General features: G+C 49.1%; 1 protein-coding gene across 2 annotated transcripts in view; it reads right to left on the reverse strand.

Annotated features, from left to right (window-relative positions):
* The window catches only part of RCC1L (RCC1 like), a 59,289-nt gene extending 42,074 nt beyond the window's left edge, over window positions 1-17,215 (reverse strand). For both annotated transcript variants that reach the window (XM_025378702.1, XM_025378701.1), the window contains exons 1-6: window positions 16,749-17,215; window positions 12,205-12,334; window positions 7,326-7,454; window positions 5,810-5,876; window positions 4,228-4,279; window positions 1,228-1,312 (exon numbers count right to left, since the gene is read on the reverse strand). In XM_025378702.1, coding sequence (XP_025234487.1) covers window positions 1,228-1,312; window positions 4,228-4,279; window positions 5,810-5,876; window positions 7,326-7,454; window positions 12,205-12,334; window positions 16,749-17,072 — 787 coding nt within the window. In that variant the 5' untranslated portion in view covers window positions 17,073-17,215. The remainder of the gene's footprint in view (window positions 1-1,227; window positions 1,313-4,227; window positions 4,280-5,809; window positions 5,877-7,325; window positions 7,455-12,204; window positions 12,335-16,748) is intronic.
* Between the last annotated feature and the right edge of the window lie 6,615 nt (window positions 17,216-23,830).

The raw sequence follows: 23,830 nt of genomic DNA on the forward strand, positions 1-23,830 counted from the left end.
TATGGCATTCTGAAAAAGACAAACTATGGAGACAGTAAAAAGACTGGGGCCGGGCATGGTGGCTCATGCCTGTAATCCCAGCGCTTTGAGAGGCCTAGGCGGGCAGATCACGAGGTAAGATCGAGACCATCCTGGCTGACACGATGAAACCCCATCTCTACTAAAAAATACGAAAAATTAGCCGGGCGAGGTGGCGGGCGCCTGTAGTCCCAGCTACTCGGGAGGCTGAGGCAGGAGAATGGCATGAACCTGGGAGGTGGAGCTTGCAGAGAGCCGAGATCACGCCACTGCACTCCAGCCTGGGCGACAGAGTGAGACACTGTCTTGAAAAAAAATAATAATAATAATAAATAAAATTTTAAAAACTTTTTAAAAGCCTCAAACAGCTTGTTCTTGTTGCTAAAAGACTCAGAACTCCTCTGTTGAGTGGCCAAAGATACCCCAATGCTCTCTCAGTTCATTTTTTTTTGAGATGGAGTCTCGCTCTGTTGCCCAGGCTGGAGTGCAGTGGTGTGATCTTGGCTCACTGCAACCTCCGCCTCCCAGGTTCAAGCAATTCTCCTGCCTCAGCCTCCCTAGTAGCTGGTATTACAGCCATGCGCCACCACACCCGGCTAATTTTTATAATTTTAGTAGAGATGGGGTTTCACCATGGTAGCCAGGCTGGTCTCAAACTCCTGACCTCAAGTGATCCACCCACCTCGGCCTCCCAAAGTGCTGGGATTACAGGTGTGAGCCACCACACCCAGCCTTCTCTCAGTTTATTTCTGTGGCAGCCAGTGCTGAGGGGAATGGAAGAGATGCAAAAAAATAGTATTACAGGAGGGCACAGTGGTTCCCACCTGGAATCCCAGCACACCAAGAGGCCACAGCAGGCAGACTGCTTAAGGTCAGGAGTTCAAGACCAGCCTGGGCAACACGGCGAAACCCTGTTGCTACAAAAAATAAGCTGGGCTTGTTGGCTCACACCTGTTGTCCCAGTTATTCTGGAGGCTGTGGTGGGAGGATCACCTGAGCCTGGGAGTTTGAGACTACAGTGAGATGTAATCGCACCACTGCACTCCAGCTTGGGCGATGGAGCCAAGAACAGTGTTCCTCAGAAAGTGATAAGAGGTAAGAGCTGAATTAAGGAAGAAGGGTTCTAGCCCATAAATGCCCTGCAGCTCACAGCTCCACATGACATGGACCGAGAACTTTCACGACCCCAGTGCATGAAAAGAACTCTACCTGTTTGCCCATCAGCGCCCCATCCGCAAGAATAGACTTCTCCTTTATCCGTCAGGAACAGACTATGATCCTGACCACAGGCGACCTAGCAGACAAACAGAGGTCAGGGGGATGAGAAGAAATGCTTAGAACCCTGGTGTCCTCATCCAAAGAAGGACCAGCACCATCGCCTGCCACTCCTGGGCACCTGGAGCATGGTCCGGGCAGGCTGCTCTATGCTCATCTTACTCCTTGTCAATCCACCAGTCTCCCACTGCATTGAAACTGCTCTTATTAAAGTAAAATGCAGATCTCCAAAGGGGCAAATCCAAGAGCTCTGCCGTCCATCCCACACCATCTCTAAAGAACCACCCCTCCTCCATAACCCTTCTCCTCCCAGCTCTCTCTTCTACTCTCTCACAGCTTCCAGCCTTGCTCGCGCACTCAGCCTCTACTTCAGACCCTTTGCTGTTGGGATCTCTCTCCAGGGTCTGTCTCCTGCCCTCCTCTCTCCTCACTCCTCATGCTACCCTGGGAGACGGCAGCCACTCCCAATGCTTAACTGTGGCCTCTGCACTGTGATCTCTGGTCTCAACCACTCTCCCCAGTTCCAGACTCATTTTTCTAACTGCCTAATGAAAAGTGTCATCTATTGAACGATTTTTTTTTTTTTTTTTTTTTTTTTTTTGAGATGGAGTCTTGCTGTGTCGCCCGGGCTGGAGTGCGGTGGCCGGATCTCAGCTCACTGCAAGCTCCGCCTCCTGGGTTTACGCCATTCTCCTGCCTCAGCCTCCCGAGTAGCTGGGACTACAGGCGCCCGCCACCTCGCCCAGCTAGTTTTTTGTATTTTTAGTAGAGACGGGGTTTCACCGTGTTAGCCAGGATGGTCTCGATCTCCTGACCTCGTGATCCGCCCATCTCGGCCTCCCAAAGTGCTGGGATTACAGGCTTGAGCCACCGCGCCCGGCCTATTGAACGATTTTTATGCCAGGCACTGTGCTAAGTCAATACCCAAAACCACCGAGTAAGAAACTGAATCTCAGCTGGGCACAGCGACTCACTCCTGTAATCCCAGCACTTTGGGAGGCTGAGGCATGTGGATCACCTGAGGCCAGGAGTTCAAGACCAGCCTGGCCAACATGGTAAAACCCCATCTCTACTAAAAATATAAAAATTAGCCAGGTCTGGTGGCGCATGCCTGTAATCCCAGCTACTAGGGGGTCTGAGGCACTAGAATCACTTGAATCCAGGAAGTGGAGGTTGCTGTGGGCTGAGATCTCTGGTAACTTGCACAAAGTCACTCAGTCTAATAGGTGAAGGAGGCCCGGCATGGTGGCTTACACCCGTAATCCCAACATTTTGGACGGCCAAGGCGGAAGGATGGCTTGAGGCCAAGGGTTTGAGACCAGCCTGGCCAACACAGTGAGAATTTCTCTCTCTTTAAAATAAAATAATTAGCCAAGGATGATGATGCACGCCTGTAGACCCAGTTACTCAGGGGGCTGAGGCAAGAAGATCACTTGGGCCCAAGAGTTCAAGGCTGCAGTGAGCTATGATCGCGCCACTGCATTCCAGCCTAGGCAACAGAGTGAGACCCTGCCTCTAAAAAATTTTCAAATATGGCCAGGCGCAGTGGCTCACACCTGTAATCCCAGCGCTTTGGGAGGCCGAGACGGGCAGATCATGAGGTCAGGAGATCGAGACCACCCTGGCTAACACGATGAAACCCTGTCTCTACTAAAAATACAAAAATTAGCCGGGCGTGGTGGTACGCGCCTGTAGTCCCAGCTACTCGGGAGGCTGAGGCAAGAGAATGGTGTGAACCCGGGAGGCAGAGCTTGCAGTGAGCCGAGATGGCGCCACTGCACTCCAGCCTGGGCGACAGAGCAAGACTCCGTCTCAAAAAAAAAAAAAAAATTTTTTTCAAATAAAACAAAAAGCCATATCACAGTATAATTAGTGCTGTGGTGTTCTAGGCCAGCTGTATTTTGCTCTCCATTTTATTCTCATCCCCAGAATAGCGCCTGGCTCATGGTAGGTACCTACAATAAATATTTAAATGCATATATGCATGAATACAGCAAGTGCTGTGATACCTTTGCTTCGGCCTCCCCAGATGCTGAGGTTATAGGGGTGAGCCACCACATCTGGCCTCAGTGAGCTTTTTAACTTGTTCACCCACTAGAGTATCATCCCCAAAAATCTTTTTTTTTTTGTTTTCCTTTTCTTTTTTTTTTTTGAGACGGAGTCTCGCTCTGTCGCCCGGGCTGGAGTGCAGTGGCCGGATCTCAGCTCACTGCAAGCTCCGCCTCCCGGGTTCCCGCCATTCTCCTGCCTCAGCCTCCCGAGTAGCTGGGACTACAGGCGCCCGCCACCTCGCCCGGCTAATTTTTTTTTTTTTTTTATTTTTTAGTAGAGACGGGGTTTCACCGTGTTAGCCAGGATGGTCTCGATCTCCTGACCTCGTGATCCGCCCGTCTCGGCCTCCCAAAGTGCTGGGATTACAGGCTTGAGCCACCGCGCCCGGCAAATCTTTTTTTTTTAAGACAGAGTCTTGCTCTGTCGTCCAGGCTGGAGTGCAGTGGTGCAATCTCTTGGCTCATTGCAGCCTCCACCTCCCAGGTTCAAGCAATTCCTGTGCCTCAGCCTGCTGAGTAGCTGGGATTACAGGCATGCGCCACCACACCCGGCTAATTTTTATATTTTTAGTAGAGATGGAGTTTCACCACGTTGGCCAGGCTAGTCTGGAACTCCTGACCTCAGGTGACCCACCTGCCTCGGCCTCCCAAAGTGCTGGGATTACAGGTATGAGCCACCATGCCTGGCCTCAAAATCTTATTAAACTTGGTATCCCTAGAATCTAGTATAAATCCTGGCCTATAGTAGGTAGGCTATAATTTTTACTAAAATAATTTAATTCGGAAAATTCCCCTAACAAACTTGCCATCACCCGACCCAAATCTCAACTTTTCAAAAGCACCCCGGGAACAGAATAAGCAGCTCTCGGCCCATCTCTCTTACCTGGACCACCTGGCCATCGAAGTCCTGCATTCTGTGGACTCTGTGACTTTCACTACAGCCAGGAACAAATTGGGAAGAAGCAAGGGATGCAGTCACGACAAGCCCTGTGAAGCCTTTCCCCTGTCACCCCAACTGATGGTCTGTCCCTTCTGCACACACAGTAACTGTTAGGGTAACTCTCAAGGTCAAATTTGAGGCCGAAACAGGCCTGGGCATGAAAGTAAAACAAAACAAAATCCTAGGTGATTTTGACACACGGCCAAAGTCGAGAGTGGTGTTAAGGTCCTCCAACATCACACAAGGAACTAGAGGGAAATGTTTTTAAACACTAAAATGAAAAGAATTGACTAGGCACGATGGCTCACGCCTGTAATTCCAGCACTTTTGGAGGCCGAGACGGGCGGATTACTTGAGGTCAGGAGTTTGAAACCAGCCTGGCCAACATGACGAAATCCCATCTCTACTAAAAATACAAAAAATTAGCCAGGTGTGGTGGCGGGCGCCTGTAATACCAGCTACTCGGGAGGCTGAGACATGAGAATCACTTGAACCTGGGAGGTGGAAGTTGCAGTGAGCTGAGATCTCACCTGCACTCCAGTCTGCGTGACACGGTGAGACTCTGTCTCAAACAAACAAAAAATAAATAAAATGAAAAAACCTGAAATAAAGGGGAATGTTTAAAAATCAATTTGATAAAATAAAAACTCAATTTGTAAAAATTCATCCTAAGAGGGCCAGGAGCGGTGGCTCACGCCTGTAATCCCAGCACTTTGGGAGGCCAAGGTGGGGAGATCATGAGGTCAAGAGATGGAGACCATCCTGGCCAACATGGTGAAACCCCGTCTCTACTAAAACTACAAAAATGAGCTGGGTGTGCTGGTGTGTGCCTGTAGTCCCAACTACTTGGGAGGCTGAGGCAGGAAAATCACTTGAACCTGGGAGGTGGACGTTGCAGCGAGCCCAGATCGCGCCTTTGAACTCTGGCCTGGCGAGAGAGTAAGACTCCATCTCAAAAAAAAAAAGATTTATCCAAACAAGTTTTACACATCAAAACCAATGCTCACGCCCCCTCTTCTCCCACCAAGCTAATGCATGGTGCTCAACCTGAAACAGACAGGACTCCCCCAGCTTTCTGCTGAGTTCTCACGGCCCCCTCTCAGGCATGCCTCTGACCGCCCCATGGGTTTACCACAGTCATCTCCCTACAAATGTTTGACATTTAACCCAACATGGGCCGGGCGCGGTGGCTCAAGCCTGTAATCCCAGCACTTTGGGAGGCCGAGACGGGCGGATCACGAGGTCAGGAGATCGAGACCATCCTGGCTAACACGGTGAAACCCCGTCTCTACTAAAAAATACAAAAAACTAGCCGGGCGAGGTGGCGGGCGGCTGTAGTCCCAGCTACTCGGGAGGCTGAGGCAGGAGAATGGTCTAAACCCGGGAGGCGGAGCTTGCAGTGAGCTGAGATCCGGCCACTGCACCCCAGTCTGGGCGACAGAGCAAGACTCTGTCTCAAAAAAAAAAAAAAAAAAAAAAAAAAAAAACCCAACATGGGGAAGGGGTAGGCCTTCTAGGAACTCACCTGTAAATTTCATTTTCGATCACCTTTCTTCCACATTGTCCATAAGAATTGTTTCCCATGCTGAAGACTAAAAATAACACCACTGATTAAATCAGTTCTGCAGGTTTGTGGGATCCAAGAATGTGAGGACTGGAAGGGGTCTCACTGGTGGTCCCATCCTGGTTAGCTCACCCCCCTCCTCCAACAGCCCCTGGGTTTCCTTCTCCAACTTTCTCAGGCTCTGCAGAAACTCCCAGGAGGCGTGTGGGGGTCTAGATCCACCTTCCCCTCCTGGCCCTGGATCCACCTCTTGGGAATTCCACCTTCTGAGGCTAGAATTGCACTCCCCGTACCTGTCACCAGGCTGCCTTTAACACCAATCCCCTCTAGAAAGAGCTCCTAAACGCCACCTCCGCCTTCTCCTACAGAGCACACTCAGCCGGAAAATGAAATTTGAAGCTAGGCACAGTGGCTCATGACTAATCCCAGTGCTTTGGGAGGCCAAGGCAGGTGGATCACTTGAGGTTAGGAGTTCAAGGCCAGATTGGCCAATATGGTGAAATCTTGTCTCTACTAAAATTACAAAAATTAGCTGAGCGCAGTGGTGGGTGCCTGTAATCCCAGCTACTCGGGAGACTGAGGCAGGAGAATCACTTGAACCCGGGAGGTAGAAGCTGCAGTGAGCCGAGATCCTGCTACTGCACTCCAGCCTGGGTGACAGAGCAAGACTTTGTCACAGATTAAAAAAAAAAAAAAGAAAAAAAGAAAATGAAATGTGAAAAATGTAATTCACACTGACCTTTCCTTGGAAAGAACCCCTTTTCTAAAAAAGGGCCGTGTTACCCAGGGGCCCAGACTCTGAAAGCCCCCAATCACTTAGAAGATGTGTTAGCAAACAGGCATCTTTCAATACCAATAGAAAAAGCCACTTTTGGCTGGGTGCGGTGGCTCACACCTGTAATCCCAGCACTTTGGGAGGCCAAGGCAGGCGGATCACCTGAGGTCAGGTGTTCAAGACCAGCCTGGCCAATGTGGTGAAATCCTGTCTCTACAAAAAATACAAAAATTAGTTGGGCGTGGTGGCGGCCACCTGTAATCCCAGCTACTCGGGAGGCTGAGGCTGGAGAATCACTTGAACCCGGGAGGCAGAGGTTGCAGTGAGCCAAGATCATGCCACTGCTCTCCAGCCTGGGCAGCAGAGCGAGACTGTTTCAAAAAAAAAAAAAGAAAAAATAGAAAAAGCCACCTCTACACACCACCCAGTTCAGTGACTTCACAGCAAATGGATCAGGCTGCCTTGTGTGCAGTTACATTTATAAATACATACGATTTTCCAAGAACCAGAGAGCGGACCACATAAGAATCAACAAGCTGTGCCCAGCTGTCTTGAGCAATCCCACCGATCTGCTCAGGAAACGCCACAGTTCACTCATTAGATGTGGTTCAATCGAACAAGCCACTCAGGCTGATCTGAGGCTCCAGTTCATAGTGAAATGGTCCCCACACTCCTCCACTACCCTTCAGCAGGGTAACTCACCTCCTTCCCTGTCAGTCAACACAAGAGAGTGAGCTCGGCCGCAGGAGACCTGCAGCACCCGTGTCTCCTGAGGTCTGTCCAGAGGCAGGGAGACGGGTGAGGGCTCCAACACATACTCATAGCCCCTCGCTGGAAAAGACACAGGACACCGATTGAGAGGCATGCATTTCTAACACTGGGAATCACACTGTCCAACTCCACACTACTACACTGGAAAAAAGAGAGTCGGAGGTAGGAAAGACTCATCAAGGCAGGTAAGTTACGGGCAGAGCAAGGACCAGAAGCCCAACTCCCAGCTCATGCCATGGGAGTTACACAAAGCAGGTTCCAGAAAAGCATACTTGGTCTTCTGGCCAGGCGCAGTGGCTCATGCCTGTAATCTCAGCACTTTGGGAGGCCGAGGGAGGCGGATCACCTGAGGTCAGGAGCTCGAGACCAGCCTGGCCAAAATGGTGAAACCCTGTCTCTACTTAAAATACAAAAATTAGCCGGGCGTGGTGGCGGGCGCCTGTAGTCCCAGCTACTTGGGAGGCTGAGGCAGGAGAATTGCTTGAACCCAGGAGGTGGACGTTGCAGTGAGCCGAGATGGCGCCACTGCACTCCAGCCTGGGGAAAAAGAGCCAAGACTTCATGCGGGTGGTGGGGGGAGTGGGGGTTGGGGAAGCATACTTGGTCTTCTTATTTTTTTTTTTTTTTGGAGACGGAGTCTTGCTCTGTCACCCAGGCTGGAGTGCAGTGGCCGGATCTCAGCTCACTGCAAGCTCCGCCTCCCGGGTTCAAGCCATTCTCCTGCCTCAGCCTCCCGAGTAACTGGGACTACAGGCGCCCGCCACCTCGCCCGGCTAGTTTTTTGTATTTTTTTTGGTAGAGACGGGGTTTCACCGTGTTAGTCAGGCTGGTCTCGATCTCCTGACCTCGTGATCCGCCCGTCTCGGCCTCCCTAAGTGCTGGGATTACAGGCGTGAGCCACCGCGCCCGGCCTGGTCTTCTTATTAAAGAAATCTTGGCCGGGTACAGTGGCTCATGCCTGTAATTCCAGCACGGGAGGGAGGTCAAGGCGGGCGGATCACCAGAGGTCAGGAGTTCGAGACCAACCTGGCCAACATGGTGGAACCCCCATCTCTACTAAAAATATAAAATTAGCCAGACATTATGGTGGGCACCTGTAGTCCCAGCTACTCAGGAGGCTCAGGCAGGAGAATCGCTCAAACCCAGGAGGCAGAGGTTGCCAGTGAGCCAAGATTGCACCACTGCACTCCAGCCTGGGAGACAGAGCAAGACACAGTTTAAAACTATACATATATATACACACACACACACACACACACACACACACACACACACAAAAGTACAGAAATCAGCCGAGCATTATGGTGCATGCCTACGGTCCCAGCTACTTGGGAGGCTGAGTTGGGAGGATCACTTCCAGCTACTTGGGAGGCTGAGGTGCGAGGATCACTTGGGCCAGGGAGGTTAAGGCTGCAGTGAGCAGTGATCATGACACTGCACTCTAGCATGGGTGACAGGGCAAAACCCTGGCCCCCACCCCCCCCAAAAATTAAACTGTTGGAATTTGCTTCAAATTTACTGAGGGGGAAGGTGGGAAAAATGAAGAAAACAAGACTGGCATGAGTTGATGACGCCTGAAGCTGGTGATGCTACATCATAGTACTCTGTACACTTTTTTTTTTTCTGAGACTGAGTCTCGCTCTGCACCCAGGCTGGAGTGCAGTGGCGCCATCTCGGCTCACTGCAACCTCCGCCCCTCCAGGTTTAAGCAGTTCTCTGCCTCAGCCTCCAGAGTAGCTGGGATTACAGGTGCCTGCCACCACGCCTGGCTAATTTTTTTGTATTTTTAGTAGAGACGGGGGTTTCACCATCTTGGCCAGGCTGGTCTTGAACTCCTGACCTCGTGATCCACCCGCCTCGGTCTCCCAAAGTGCTGGGATTACACGCGTGAGCCACCGCGCCCGGCCTCTGTACATTTCTGTACGTCTAAAATTGCTCTGGATAAAAGGTATAAAAAATGTAACGCGGGCCGGGCACAGTGGCTCACGCCTGTAATCCCAGCACTTTGGGGGGCCAAGGTAGGCAGATCACCTGAGGTCGGGAGCTTGAGACCAGCCTGACCAACATGGAGAAACCCTGTCTCTACTAAAAATACAAAATTAGCCGGGTGTGGTAGCACATGCCTGTAATCCCAGCTACTCGGAAGCTGAGGCAAGAGAATTGCTTAAACACAGAAGGAGGAGGCTGCAGTGAGCTGAGATCACGCCACTGCACTCCAGCCTGGGCAACAAGAGTGAAACTCTGACTCAAAAAAAAATGTAATGTAACATCTTACAGCTAATAAAGACTTCAATACTGACTTATAAAAGACATCTGATACATAGATCAGGCATGCTGGCTCACACCTATAATCCTAGCACTTTGGGAGGCCAAGGCAGGCGTATCACTTGAGGTCAGGAGTTCAAGACCAACCTGGCCAAAATGGTGAAACCCCCGTCTCTACTAAAATCCAAAAATTAGCCAGGTGTGATGGCGGGTGCCTGTAGTATCAGCTACTTAGGAGGCTGAGGCAGGAGAATCACCTGAACCAGGGAGGTGGAGGTTACAGTGAGCCAAGATCATGCCACTGCACTCCAGCCTGGGCGAGAGCAAGACTCCATCTCAAACAAACAAAAAAAAGACATCTGATATAAAATAAATGAAAAAAGACAGAAAACAAAATATATGCTACGATTAAAATTATGTAAAAATGTATTTGTCTGTGAACAAGGGAACAGTAAAAAATAAAAATGAGAGGTTTGTCCAGTATGTATTTCTGGGTAATTTCCTCTCTATTTTAAGAACTCTTTCTTTTTTCCTTTTTTTTTTTTTTGTTTTTGAGATGGAGTCTGGCTCTGTGCCCCAGGCTGGAGTGCAGTGGCCGGATCTCAGCTCACTGCAAGCTCCACCTCTCTCCTGCCTCAGCCCCACAAGTAGCTGGGACTACAGGCGCCCGCCACCTCGCCCGGCTAATTTTTTTTGTATTTTTTAGTAGAGATGGGGTTTCACCGTGTTAGCCAGGATGGTCTCGATCTCCTGGCCTCGTGATCCACCCGCCTCGGCCTCCCAAAGTGCTGGGATTACAGACATGAGCCACCGCGTCTGGCCTCTTTTTTCCTTTTTTTTTTTTTTTTTTTTTTTGAGACGGAGTCTCGCTCTGCTGCCCAGGCTGGAGTGCAGTGGCCGGATCTCAGCTCACTGCAAGCTCCGCCTCCCGGGTTTACGCCATTCTCCTGCCTCAGCCTCCCGAGTAGCTGGGACTACAGGCGCCCGCCACGTCGCCCGGCTAGTTTTTTGTATTTTTTTAGTAGAGACGGGGTTTCACCGTGTTAGCCAGGATGGTCTCGATCTCCCGACCTCGTGATCCGCCCGTCTCGGCCTCCCAAAGTGCTGGGATTACAGGCTTGAGCCACCGCGCCCGGCCCCTTTTTTCCTTTTTTTTAAGAGACATGCTCTTGCTCTGTTGCGCAGGCTGGAGTGCAGTGGCGCAGTCACCACTCACTGCAGCCTCAAACTCCTGGGCTCAAGCAATCCTCCTACCTCAGCCTCTGGAGTACCAGGATTATAGGTGCATGCCACCATGCTCAGCTAATTCTTCTTCATTTTTTTTTTTTAGAGACAGGGTCTCGCTATGTTACCCAGGGTGGTCTGGAACTCCAGGTCTCAAGCAATCCCTTCCACCTCGGCTTCCCAAAGTGCTAGGATTACAGGCGTGAGCCCCTGTGCCTGGCCTAGGAAATATTTCTTACTGCTCTCATAGTAATTTTTAGTTAATTTCTACTTTTCTGTTTGTCTGTTTGTTTGTTTCAGACAGTCTCACTCTGTCACCCAGGCTGGAGTGTAGTGGCATGATCTCGACTCACTGCAACCTCCACCTCCCGGGTTAAAGAGATTCTCGTGCCTCAGTCTCCAAAGTAACTGGGACTATATAGGCGCATGCCACCATGCCCGGCTAATTTTTTATATTTTTAGTAGAGATGGGGTTTCACTATGTTGGCCAGGCTGGTCTCAAACTCCTGGCCTCAAGTGATCCACTCTCCTCGGCTTCCCAAAGTGCTGGGATTACAGGCGTGAGCCACCACGCCTAGCCGGGCTAATGTCTACTTTTTAAAATGCCATTATAAGTTATTTCTAACATTTTTACAGTCCAAGGCTCAAACATTTGGACTAAAGCCTCCATGTTAACGATTTCACTGCCTTTTCCCCCCAAAAACATATTCTAGGCACTGCAGAGTACTTCAGCCTGCCTGTCTCCAAGCTAGGAAAAAAAAAGGTCATCTCTTTTAGGCCACAAAAGAACATCTTTACTTATCTGCAAAGGCCAGGTGCTTCCCCTTTGCCTGATGGTTCAACATTGATACCAAAGAGGCTAAAAAATAATCTAGCCCAGATGGTTTCAAACAACATCCTTTAAGTCTTTGTCTATTTTTTTTGCTATGGTTTGGTTTATGAAACCATGTTCTTGAACACCAAAGGAAGGGCTGGGTGCTGTGGCTCACGCCTGTAATCACAGCACTTTAGGAGGCCGAGGAGGGTGGATCACCTGAGGTCAGAAGTTCGAGACCAGCCTGGTCAACATAGTGAAACCCCATCTCTACTAAAAATATAAAAATTAGCCAGCCGTAATGGCGTGAGCCTGTAATCCCAGCTACTCGGGAGGCTGAGGCAGGAGAATCACTTCAACCTGGGAGATGGAGGTTGCACTGAGCCAGGATCTTGCCACTGCACTCTAGCCTGGCAACAGAGCGATACTCTGTCTCAAAAAAAAAAAAAAAAAAAGAGCTTTTTCAGACCAATCCCGGCAGAGAGGAGACAAGGTAGGGATGCTCACTTTTATCTTTCCGGCTCCTGTGAAATCCAAGCTGAGAATCTTTGTTGAGTCCCATCCCCCAGACTTTCGTAATATCTGTGGTCTTAGAGGACAGCAGTGTGAATCCATAGCCACAAGCAGCAGACGAAATCTGAAAAGCAGTTCCCACAAAGCATGAACTGATTTGTAATGTCAAGTTTGCTCAGTAATAAGTGACAGGTTATTTACCAAATCCAAGAACACAGACTATTTTGGGGTTTTTTGGGGTTTTTTTTGAGACAGTCTCACTCTGTTGCCCAGGCTGAGTGCAGCGGCGGGATCTTGGCTCACTGGAATCTACATTTCCCAAGTTCAGGCCTCCCATGTAGCTGGGACTGCAGGTGTGTGCACCACATCTAGCTAACTTCTGTATTTTTAGTAGACAGAGTTTAACCATGTTGGCCCAGCTGGTCTCGAACTCCTGGCCTCAAGTGATCTGTCCACCTTGGTCTCCCAAGGTGCTAGGACTACAGGAAACAGCCACTGTGCCTGGCCTAAGAACACATATTATTAAGACAGCAACTAGCATTTATTGAGCATTTACTATATGTTTGATAAGTATTATCTCATTTAATCTTTATAATCACTCTATGAAGGGTGATTTACATGTAGACGATAAATATAGTGGTAAATATCAGCTCACCACTAGGTATTACCATCCCCATTCACCAAAACCAAGACACTCTCTAGCAGCCGAGTACAGTGGCTCACAACTGTAATCCCAGCACTTTGGGAGGCCAAGGCAGGCAGATCACTCGAGGTCAGGAGTTCGAGACTCGCTTTGGCCAACATGGTGAAACCCCCTCTCTACTAAAAATACAAAAATTGGCCAGGCACGGTGGCTCACGCCTGTAATCCCAGCACTCTGGGAGGCCGAGGCGGGCGGATCACAAGGTCAGGAGATCGAGACTATAGTGAAACCCTGTCTCTACTAAAAATACAGAAAAAAATTAGCTGGGCGCAGTGGCGGGTACCTGTAGTCCCAGCTACTCAGGAGGCTAAGGTCGGAGAATGGCATGAACCTGGGAGACGGAGCTTGCAGTGAGCCGAGATCGCGCCACTGCACTCCAGCCTGGGCGACAGAGACAGACTCTGTCTCAGAAAAAAAAAAAAAAAATACAAAAATTAGCTAGGCATGGCGGCGTGTGCCTGTAATCTCAGGTATTCGGGAGGCTGAGGCCGGAGAATTGCTTGAAGCCAGGAGGCAGAGGTTGCAGTGAGTCAAGATGGTGCCACTGCACTCCAGCCTGGGTGACAGAGTAAGACTCTGTCTCATAAAAAAACAAAAAAACAAAAACACCACCGTCTCTTACCATGGTAGGTAAGTTGAAAGATCTCCTTAGACTGAATCCTGGCTCCATCCTTACCAACTGTGTGACCTGAAGTAGATTACTTTCCTCTCTGTATCTGTCCTCCTTCTCTAAAAAGTGAAGATAGTACCATCTCTCTCATTGAACTATTGTGAAGACTAAACGAGTAACACAGCTAAAGCCCTTATAGGGAACAGTACCCAACTCAATGTAAGAGCTATATTTTGAGCCTAGGCAACAAAGTGACAACCTGTCTCTATGCAAAAATCAAAATTTAGGCTGAGCGTGGCAGCATATGCCTATGGTCCCAGCTACATGGGAGGCTGAAGCAGGAGGATCACTTGAACCCAGGAGATCGAGGCTGTGGTGACCCGTGATCATGCTACTGCACTCCAACCTGGGCAACAGAGCCAGACCAAAAAAAAAAAAAAAAAAAGCTATATATATACATACATACATACAGGTGTATATATACACACATACACACATAGGTATATATATACATACATACACATATAGCTGTATATACACATGTATATATGTGCATATATACATGTGTATATATGTATATCTGCATATACACACATATATATATGCACATATATACATATATATATATATAGAGAGAGAGAGGGTTCTATGTTACCCAGGCTGGTCTCAAACTCTTGGGCTCAAATGATCCTCCCGCCTTGGCCTCCCAAAGTGCTGGAATTACAGGCATGAGCTACCACACCTGGCCTATATTTTAGCCTATATTTTACGTTTCATTTTTGTTGTTGTTTAGGGTTTTTTTTGTAATTGCTTTTTTTGTTTTTCTATGTTCTATTTCTTACTGCTGTTAGCAGCAGTAGTATAAGGCAGATGAGAAAGTGTAGTTTAGCTAGAGGTTGAGTAACTTGACTACATGCTTTTCACCCTGACACTACACCGTTACATTCTCGGGCTACTACCATGAAAAGGAAAACTCAGTACTACAGCTACTGTGAATTTAACACAGTGACAACCCCAAGGTCTTTGGTGGGTGTTTTAACTACACTCTCATCAATCCTCGCCTTCACTGACCCAATGAGAAAACCGGGGCTTCCAGTGGGGTTGGATACAGACCAAAGATGGTTTGATTTTAAAATCAACCCTCTTCTGGCCGGGCACAGTAGCTCATGCCCGTAATCCCAGCACTTTGGGAAGCCGAGGCGGGCGGATCGCTTGAGTTCAGTTTAAGACCAGCCTAGCTAACATGGCGAAACCCCATCTCTACTAACAATACAAAAATTTGCTGGGCGAGGTGGCAGGCACCTGGAATCCCAGCTACACAGGAGGCTGAGGCAGGAGGATCTCTTGAACCCAGGAGGTGGAGGTTGCAGTGAGCAGAGATCATGTCACTGCACTCCAGCCTGGGCGAGAGAGTGAGACTCCATCTCAAATAAAATAAATAAATAAATAAATAAAAAAAATAAACCCTCTTTCCATACCACCCAGAGTGACCATATTCCCAGTTGGCCTGGGGCAGTCCTGGTTTACAGCCAATGTCCCAATGTTCACTCTCAAATTGGATGATAAATTATATGGTCACACTAACCATCCCCTACTACTTCTTGGCTGTTTACAGTTGATCAGACGCCTCTGTAGCGTCTCTCAGGGACCATATGTAAATCTAACCTAATCCTAACACGATCAGTGGTAAACCCATACCAAAATGCCTGCTGGAAAACGCCACTTCAGCACTAATCATGAACAAACGCTGGGAACTCTTTTTTCATTCCAGCATTTCTTGAAGAAAGCTAGCTAAATATTTCTTTAAATTTGACGTGTTGACACCTTGTTTAATCAAGTCATCCAAGAGTGATATTTTCTCTTGTAATATGCATTTGGAATACAATATATAGGCCTGCATAATTGTGCTAGTCAAAAAAACCTCCAGTTCTCTGGCCTCCTAGAGCCCCCCTACACCTCTGGAATGGCTCCAGTACCACCAAAACAATCTATGTGGGAGGCAGGAGACAGCCCCTGGCCATGCATTCAGAAACAGAAAAGAGCAAAGTCAGCCAGGCACTGTGGCTCATGCCTGTAATCCCAGCACTTTGGGAGGCTAAAGCAGAAGAATCACTTGAGGCCAGGAGTTCAAGACCAGCCTGGGCAACATAATGAGACCTGCCCCCCTCCCCGCCCCACATCTCTAAAAAAAATTTAAAATTAGCCAGGTGTGGCGGCATGCGCCTGCAATCCCAGTTACTCAGGAAGCTGAGGTGGGAGGATCACTTGAGCCCAGGAGGCAGAGGTTGCAATGAACAGAGATCAAGCCACCGTACTCCAGCCCCAGTGACAGAGTGAGACCCTGTTTCAAAAAAAACTCAAAATTACTAAATGAGCTTTACGGCAGATGTGAGCAGGCAAAAGAAAGAATCACAATCAGTGAACTTGAAAATAGGCCAACTGAGATTGGCCAGTCTAAGAAACAAAGAAAAAAAGGCCAGGTGCAGTGGCTCATACCTATAATCCCAGCACTTTGGGAGGTTGAGGTGGGAGAATCACTTGAGCTCAGGAGTTCGAGACCAGCCTGGGCAAAATAGCAAGACCCATCTCTACCAAAAAAATTAAAAATTAGCCCGGCATGTTGGCGCACACCTGTATTCCCAGCTACATGGGAGGCTGAGGCAGGAGGATCTCTTGAGCCCAGGAGGTCGAGGCTGCAATGAGCTATGACACCACTGCACTCCAGACTGAGTGACAGAGCGAGCCCCTGTCTCTAAGAATTAAATTTAAAAAAAAAATCCCCTTTCTGAGTTGTTCATTGAAACACCTCAGCTGGTATACATTTTCAATGGACTTTCGAATTTTGCTTTCCTAACATCAGAACTCCTGCAGTCACGCTGGCCTGAGTGAGAATCCCACCGCATATAAACAGCTAGCAGCGGTGGGGCCTCGGGGCTCAACCTCTCTGGGCCTCTCCTTCCTCCCCTGTAATTGGGGATAACAATTGTCGACTCAGTGCGTCCTAAGCGAATGACACGACCCGGCACAACATTTGGCACTGCCACCCAATAAATGTTGATGGCCACCCCTAACGCCTTCCCCTCCCGGGCTTGCAGCCAGCTCGAGAGTCGTCCTCCCCGAAGTCTGGCCACCCAGAAGAGCCAGCTTCTTGAAGAGAGCCGAATAGGTCGACGGAGGCCGGGAGAGCGCAAGAGAGGAAGGGAGGGAGGAAGCCGCGGCCCGCACCTTTTGGTCCAACTCCAGGCGATGGGGCACGGGCTGGATCCTGCGGCGCTGCCGGGCGCCGGCGCGGGGCCCGGGGCCGGAGCTGGGCACCACAAAGGTGGGCACGCCCAGCGCCCCGGAGAAGCTGAAGCCCCACACGAAGACGCGATCGGCGCGGGCAGCGCGCTCGCCCACGTATTGGAACACGGGCACCTCGGCCTCGGCTTCTGCCGCTTCGCGCCGGCTCCGCGAGCGCCCGGCCGCCGTCCAATGCCCTCGCCCCAGCCCCGGCCCGCTCAGCCGCCGCCCCAGCCGAGCCCCAGCCACCAACGCCACCAGCGCCATCCTCCGCTCCACGCCTCAGCAGCCTCTGGACACCGCCATCTTGCGTGACCCTTGACACCACGCCTCGGCGGAAGAGGTTGCGGCCACCTTTACTCCTGGTTGAAGGCAAAGGCGCTGACGGCAGCCCAAGGCTCAGGGGGGCGGGGCGGGGCTTGGAGGGGCGTGGCGATAATGAGGGGCGGGGTTAGGGGCGGGATTAGGATTCTTGTGCCTTAGGAAAACTCCGTGTCTTGTTTTGCTCCCTTGCTATTGCCCCTCGACGTTTCTCACCTGGCCTTGCTGCAGCCATCCGCGCTCCCGTCTGCTCCCACGCCGCCCCAGGCCGTCCTCCAGCCACAGCGAGCTGGAGTGGGCGATTCCCTGCTGCCTTCGCTTCCCCTGCCCAGGTCCCCTCAAACCTATTACTCACCTTTAGACAGACAGCTCACTGCAACCTCCCCCTCCCGGGTTCAAGTGATTCTCGTGTCCCAGCCTCCCGAGTAGCTGGGACCACAGGCGTACGCCACCACGCCCGGCTAATTTTTGTATTTTTAGTAGAGACGGGGTTTCACGATGTTGGCCAGGCTGGTCTTGAACTCCTGACCTCCAGTGATCCACCCACCTCGACCTCCCAAAGTGCTGGGATTACAGGCATGAGCCACCGCCCCCGGCCTGTGCAGGCCTGTTTTATGGAAGGTGACTGGGGAACACCCACTGATAAAATGTGGTGACCGCAAGACTGCTCATGGAAAGCCTCTTACTACAGGGAGTAAAATTCATGAAGGCACTGAAACCACCAGTCTGCCTGGCTATTAAATCTCTTCTCTGCGGCGGACCGAGTCTTCCAGCAATTTGGAAGACAAAGGTGGGAGAATCACTTGAGAGTTCGAGACCAGCCTGAGCAACATAGTGGACCCTTTCTTTACAAAAAAATTTAAAAATCAGCTCGGCGTGATGGTGTGCACCTGTGGTGCCAGCTCCTTGGGAGACTGAGGCAGGAGGATGGCTTAAGCCCAGGAGTTTGAGGCTGCAGTGAGTCATGATTGCACCACTGCACTCCAGGCAGCACAACAGAGTGAGACCCTGTCTCTGAAAGAAAAAAAAAAAAAAATTAAATTAAATTAAATGTAAATATAAAAGTAAAAATAAATGTGTCCATGGACCCACCTGGTAGTAAGTTCCCTGGCACCCAAGGACACATTTGGGATAGATACACTTAGCTGCTCACATTGGTCCCCTTACCCTGTCTCGACCCAACCAGTATTCAATCAGAACCCACACTGTTTGCCACATGGAATTGTAGACGCTAGTGCCACCTTCAAAGATGTAAAGGATTCAGAGGGGTGGTGATTCCTATCCAATGGGTGGCTCTCCATTGAGTTTACCTGTTTGGCTCCTAAAAAAATGATGGATTGACCAGGCACAGTGGGTCACGCCTGTAATCCCAGCACTTTGGGAGGCCGAGGTAGGCAGATCACGAGGTCAAGAGATGGAGACCATCCTGTCCAACATGGTGAAACCCTGTCTCTACTAAAAATACAAAAATTAGCTGGGCATGGTGGCATGCACCTGTAGTCCCAGCTATGCGGGAGGCTGAGGCAAGAGAATCGCTTGAACCCGGGAGGCGGAGCTTGCAGTGAGCCGAGATCGTGCCACTGCACTCCAGCCTGGCGACAGAGCCAGGCTCCATCTCAAAAAAAAAAAAGATGGATTGTGGTAGGGAACGGGACCACCATACATTTAGGTGAGTGCATAAGTGCATGGTCCAACTCATAGCTGCTGTGTCAAGTGTGCCATCTGATCTGTTTTTTTGTTTGTTTTTGAGACGGAGTCTCTATCACCCAGGCTTGAGTGCAGTGGCGCAATCTCAGCTCACTTCAACCTCTGCTTCGTGGGTTCTAAGTGATTCTCCTACCTCAGCCTCCCGAATAGCTAGCATTACAGGCACCCACCACCACGCCTGGCTACTTTTTGTATTTTTAGTAGAGACAGGGTTTCACCATATTGGCCAGGCTGGTCTCGAACTCCTGACCTCAGGTGATCCATCTTCTGACCTCAGGTGATCCACCTACCTTGGCCTCCATAAGTGCTGGAATTACAGGTGTGAGCCACCGCGCCTGGCCCAACGTCTGGCCTTTTACAAACTCATAATGATGATAGGATAGTAGGTTTTAATTTTTTTTAATTTGTCAATATTTTAATAACCCTATGTGAGTCTCTCAAATTTCTAAAACATTTTACTATTAAGGGATATCCAAAGGACATAAGCCTTGGTTTAGTATTTTGAAGACAAAGGACAAACTGCAATGTGAACGACAGCCACGGGGTGGCAATACTTACCCACCAATTCTGTCTCTTAAGACCGGATAAAACATCCTAAATGTCTATTTGGCCAATAAAGAGCTGGATTTGTAGCCACAACTGGGCTTTTCTATTTTGCTATCAAAACTTGGTTGGTTTTGAAGACTGGTTCTATGCTAGAAAATACTTGCTTTTCTGGCTGAGCACAGTGGCTCACGCCTCTAATCCCAGCACTTTGGGAAACCGAGGCAGGTAGCTCACCTGAGGTCAGGAGTTCAAGACCAGCCTGGCCGGCATGATGAAATGCTATCTCTACTAAAAATATTATCTCTACTAAAAAAAATTAGCTGGGCGTGGTGGCAGGTGCCTTTAATCCTAGGTACACAGAAGGCTGAGGCACGAGAAATGCTTGAACCCAGGAGCAGAGGTTGCGATGAGCCGAGATTGTGCCACTGTTCTCCAGCCTGGGTGACAGAGAGAGACTCCAGCTCAAAAACAAACAAACAAAAATGAAAAAAACTTGACTAGTTTTATAGACTAGTTCTATGCTAGAAAATACTTGCATTTCTGTCCAAATTTTTGCTTGGAAAAGATGGTACTACTGTCAAACTATCAGCTATCTCAGAGTATCCAAATGTCTGCAAATGTTAGCCAAGCTAATTTCTTCACCACTTATGATGATATTTTCCTGTACGCATTCTAATTATTTTGACGTTTGATGTAGCTGAAATTCTCTAGTCTGGGAAAGAGTGAACGTAGCTAACCTTACATTTGTTTGTTTGTCTGTTTTTGAGACAGAGTCTTACTCTGTTGCCCAGGCTGGAGTGCGGTGGCAGGATCTTGGCCCACTGCAACTTCCTCCTCCAGGATTCAAGCGATTCTTCTGCCTCAGCCTCCCAAGTAGCCGCAATTACAGGGGCCTGCCACCACGCCCAGCTAATTTTTGTATTTTCAGCAGAGTCGTGGTTTCACCGTGTTGGCCAGGGTAGTCTTGAACTCTTGACCTCAAGTGATCTACCAGCCTTGCCCTCCCAAAGTGCTGGGATAACAGGCGTCAGCCATGGTGCCCAGCCTAACCTTACAGGTTTTAATTTGTATTATTATTAACTTTATACAATTAATGTATCATGCAGTTCCTTGTAAAAAAAAATAATAATAAATTGGTCGGGAGCAGTGGCTCATGTCTGTAATCCCAATATTTTGGGAGGCTGAGGCGGGCGGATCAGCCTGCGTCAGGAGTTCAAGACCAGCCTGGCCAACATGGTGAAACCCCGTCTCTACTAAAAATGCAATAATTAGCTAGGCGTGGTGGTGGGTGCCTGTAATCTCAGCTACTTGGGAGGCTGAGGCAGGAGAATCACTTGAACCTGGGAGGTGGAGGTTGCAGTGAGCCAAGATTGTGCCACTGCACTCCAGCCTGGGCGACAGAGCAAGACTCCATCTCAAATAATAATAATAATAAATTTAAAAACATTATATATGGGTATGGCTAAAGGCTCCTTTAACCACAGTCTCACATATACATCTTGCCATATAAAAAACATTATTTTGGCCAGGTGTCATGGCTCACATCTGTAATCCCAACACTTTGGAAGGCCAAGGCTGGAGGATTGCTTGAGGCCAGGAGTTTGAAACCAGCCTGGGCAATAGTGAAACTCCGTCCCTAAAAAAAATTTTTTTAATCGGCCTGGTGTGATGGTGTGTGCCTGTAGCTACTTGGGAAGCCCAGGCAGGAGGATTGCTTGAGCCCAGGAGTTCAAGACCAGCCTGGGCAACATAGCAAAACTCCCATCTCAAAAAATAAAGTAAAATAGGCCAGGTGCGATGTCTCACGCCTGTAATCCCAGCACTTTGGGAGGCTGAGGCGGGCAGATCACAAGGTCAGGAGATCAAGACTATCCTGGCTAACATGGTGAAACCCTGTCTCTACTAAAAAAAATACAGAAAAATTAGCCGGGTGTGGTGGCGGGCACCTGTAGTCCAAGCTACTTGGGAGGCTGAGGCAGGAGAATGGTGTGAACCTGGGAGGCGGAGCTTGCAGTGAGCCAAGATCGCACCACTGCACTCCAGCCTGGGTGACAGACCAGACTCTGTCTCCAAAAAAAAACAAAAAAAAAAGAAATTAAATAAAGTAAAATAAAAAATTTAAAAATAATGATAAATAAGTACATATTTATTTATACATATTCTAAGAGATGACCAAAAAATAAAAATAATTTTTAAAATGTTAATAGATGTTTTCCATTTGTTTTTCATGAGTTGTGCTTCAATATTATGAGTGGGATTTGTTTTTACATATCCCCAAAAAAACCTGATACACGACTTTTTTTTCTTTTTCCTAGACAGGGTCTCACTCTGTTAACTAGGCTGGAGTACAGTGGTGCCATCGTAGCTCACTGCAGCCTCTGCAGACTCAATCTCGCCAGCTCTCGTGATCCTCCTACCTCAGCCTCCCAAGTAGCTACAAGACTACAGGCACACCCCACCACACCTGGACATTTAAAAAAGTTTTTGCAGAGACGGGGGTCTCTCTATGTTGCTCAGGCTGGACTCCAACTCCTGGACGCAAGCAAGTCTCCTGACTCAGCTTCCCAAAGTGCTGGGATTATAGGCATAAGCCACTGTGCCCGGCCCACAGTTTTTTTTATTTTTGAGACAGAGTCTTGCTCTATCGCCCAGGTTGGAGTGCAGTGACGCCATCTCAGCTCACTGCAAACTCCACCTCCCGGGTTCATGCCATTCTCCTGCCTCAGCCTCCCGAGTAGCTGGGACTACAGGCGCCCGCCACCATGCCCAGCTAATTTTTTGTATTTTTAGTAGAGATGGGGTTTCACCGTGTTAGCCAGGATGGTCTCGATCTCCTGATCTCATGATCCGCACGCCTCGGCCTCCCAAAGTGCTGAGATTACAGGCGTGAGCCACCACGCCCAGCCCACACTTTTTAAATGTTTGCCAGTCTGCTACCTGAAACATATCTCATTTTTTATTTACTTTATATTTCTGTAATCTCTGGAAAAGTTGAACATCTTATAGTTTCATGTCTCCTCTACTGAGAACTGCAAATCTACTCATATCCTTGGTGACATTTCTATTGGGGTGTCTCTTTTTTTTGTTTTGTTTTGAGATGGAGTCTCGCTCTGTCGCCCAGAGCCCAGGCTGAAGTGCCGATCTCGGCTCACCACAACCTCTGCCTTATGGGTTCAAGCGATTCTCATGTCTCAGCCTCCCAAGTACCTGGGACTGCAGGTGTGCACCACCACGCCCGGCTAATTTTTGTATTTTTTAGCAGAGACGGGGTTTCACCATGTCGGCCAGGCTGGTCTCCAACTCCTGACCTCAGGTGATCTGCCTGCCTCAGCCTCCCAAAGTGCTGGGATTACAGGCATGAGCCAACATGCCCAGACTGGGTCGTTTGTCCCTTATTACTTTGTAGGAGTACTTGATATATTTGCATAAAACCCTTTGTTACCCGTCTAAATATTTTCTCTTTTTACTTTTTTTTTTTTGAGATGGAGTCTCACTCTCTTGCCCAGACTAGAGTGCAGTGGCTCGACCTCGGTTCACTGCAACCTCCGCCTTCCAGGTTCAAGCAATTCTCTTGCTTCAGCCTCCCAAGTAGCTGGGTTCACAGGCGCCCGCCACCACGCCCAGCTAATTTTTTTTGTATTTTTAGTAGAGATGGGGTTTCACCATGTTGGCCGGGCTGGTCTCAAACTCCTGACCTCAAGTGATCTGCCCGCCTTGGCCTCCCAAAGTGCTGGGATTACAGGTGTGAGCCACTGCACCCAGCACTTTTTACTTAATTCATGTTGTCTCTTGTAGAAAATTTTATCTTGATGATGTAGTCAGCGTTATTAATCCTATTCATTAGCATTTTGGTTTTCTGTATCATGTTAATGAAGAATGTCTATTACCCAATGTATAAAGATAATTTTTGTATTTTTTTAGAGACAGGGTTTCGTCATGTTGTTCAGGCTGGTCTCAAACTCCTGGGCTCAAGCAATCCTCCCACCTTGGCCACCCGAAGTGTTGGGATTATAGGCCTGAGCCACTGTGGCTGACCTACTTTCACTTTTTACATTCAGGGTTTCGTTTGTTTGTTTTGAGACAGAGTCTTGCTCTGTCACCCAGGCTGGAGTACAATGGCGTGATCTTGGCTCACTGCAACCTCTGACGCCCGGCTTCAACCAATTTTCATGCCTCAGCCTCCTGAGTAGCTGGGACTACAGGCGCCCGCCACCACACCTGGCTAATATTTTGTATTTTTAGTAGAGATGGGGTTTCACCATGTTGGCCAGGCTGGTCTTGAACTCCTGACCTTGTGATTCGCCCACCTTGGCCTCCCAAAGTGCTGGGATTACAGGTGTGAGCCACCGCAGCTGGCTACATTCAGGTTTAGAGTTGACTTTTATGAATGGCATGATGCCAGGCAGCACACTTATTAATAGTTTTACCAAAGGCATATCAGATTGTCCAAA

This window comes from Theropithecus gelada, chromosome 3 (assembly GCF_003255815.1).
Source record: "Theropithecus gelada isolate Dixy chromosome 3, Tgel_1.0, whole genome shotgun sequence".
In the NCBI taxonomy this organism is placed as follows: domain Eukaryota; kingdom Metazoa; phylum Chordata; class Mammalia; order Primates; family Cercopithecidae; genus Theropithecus; species Theropithecus gelada.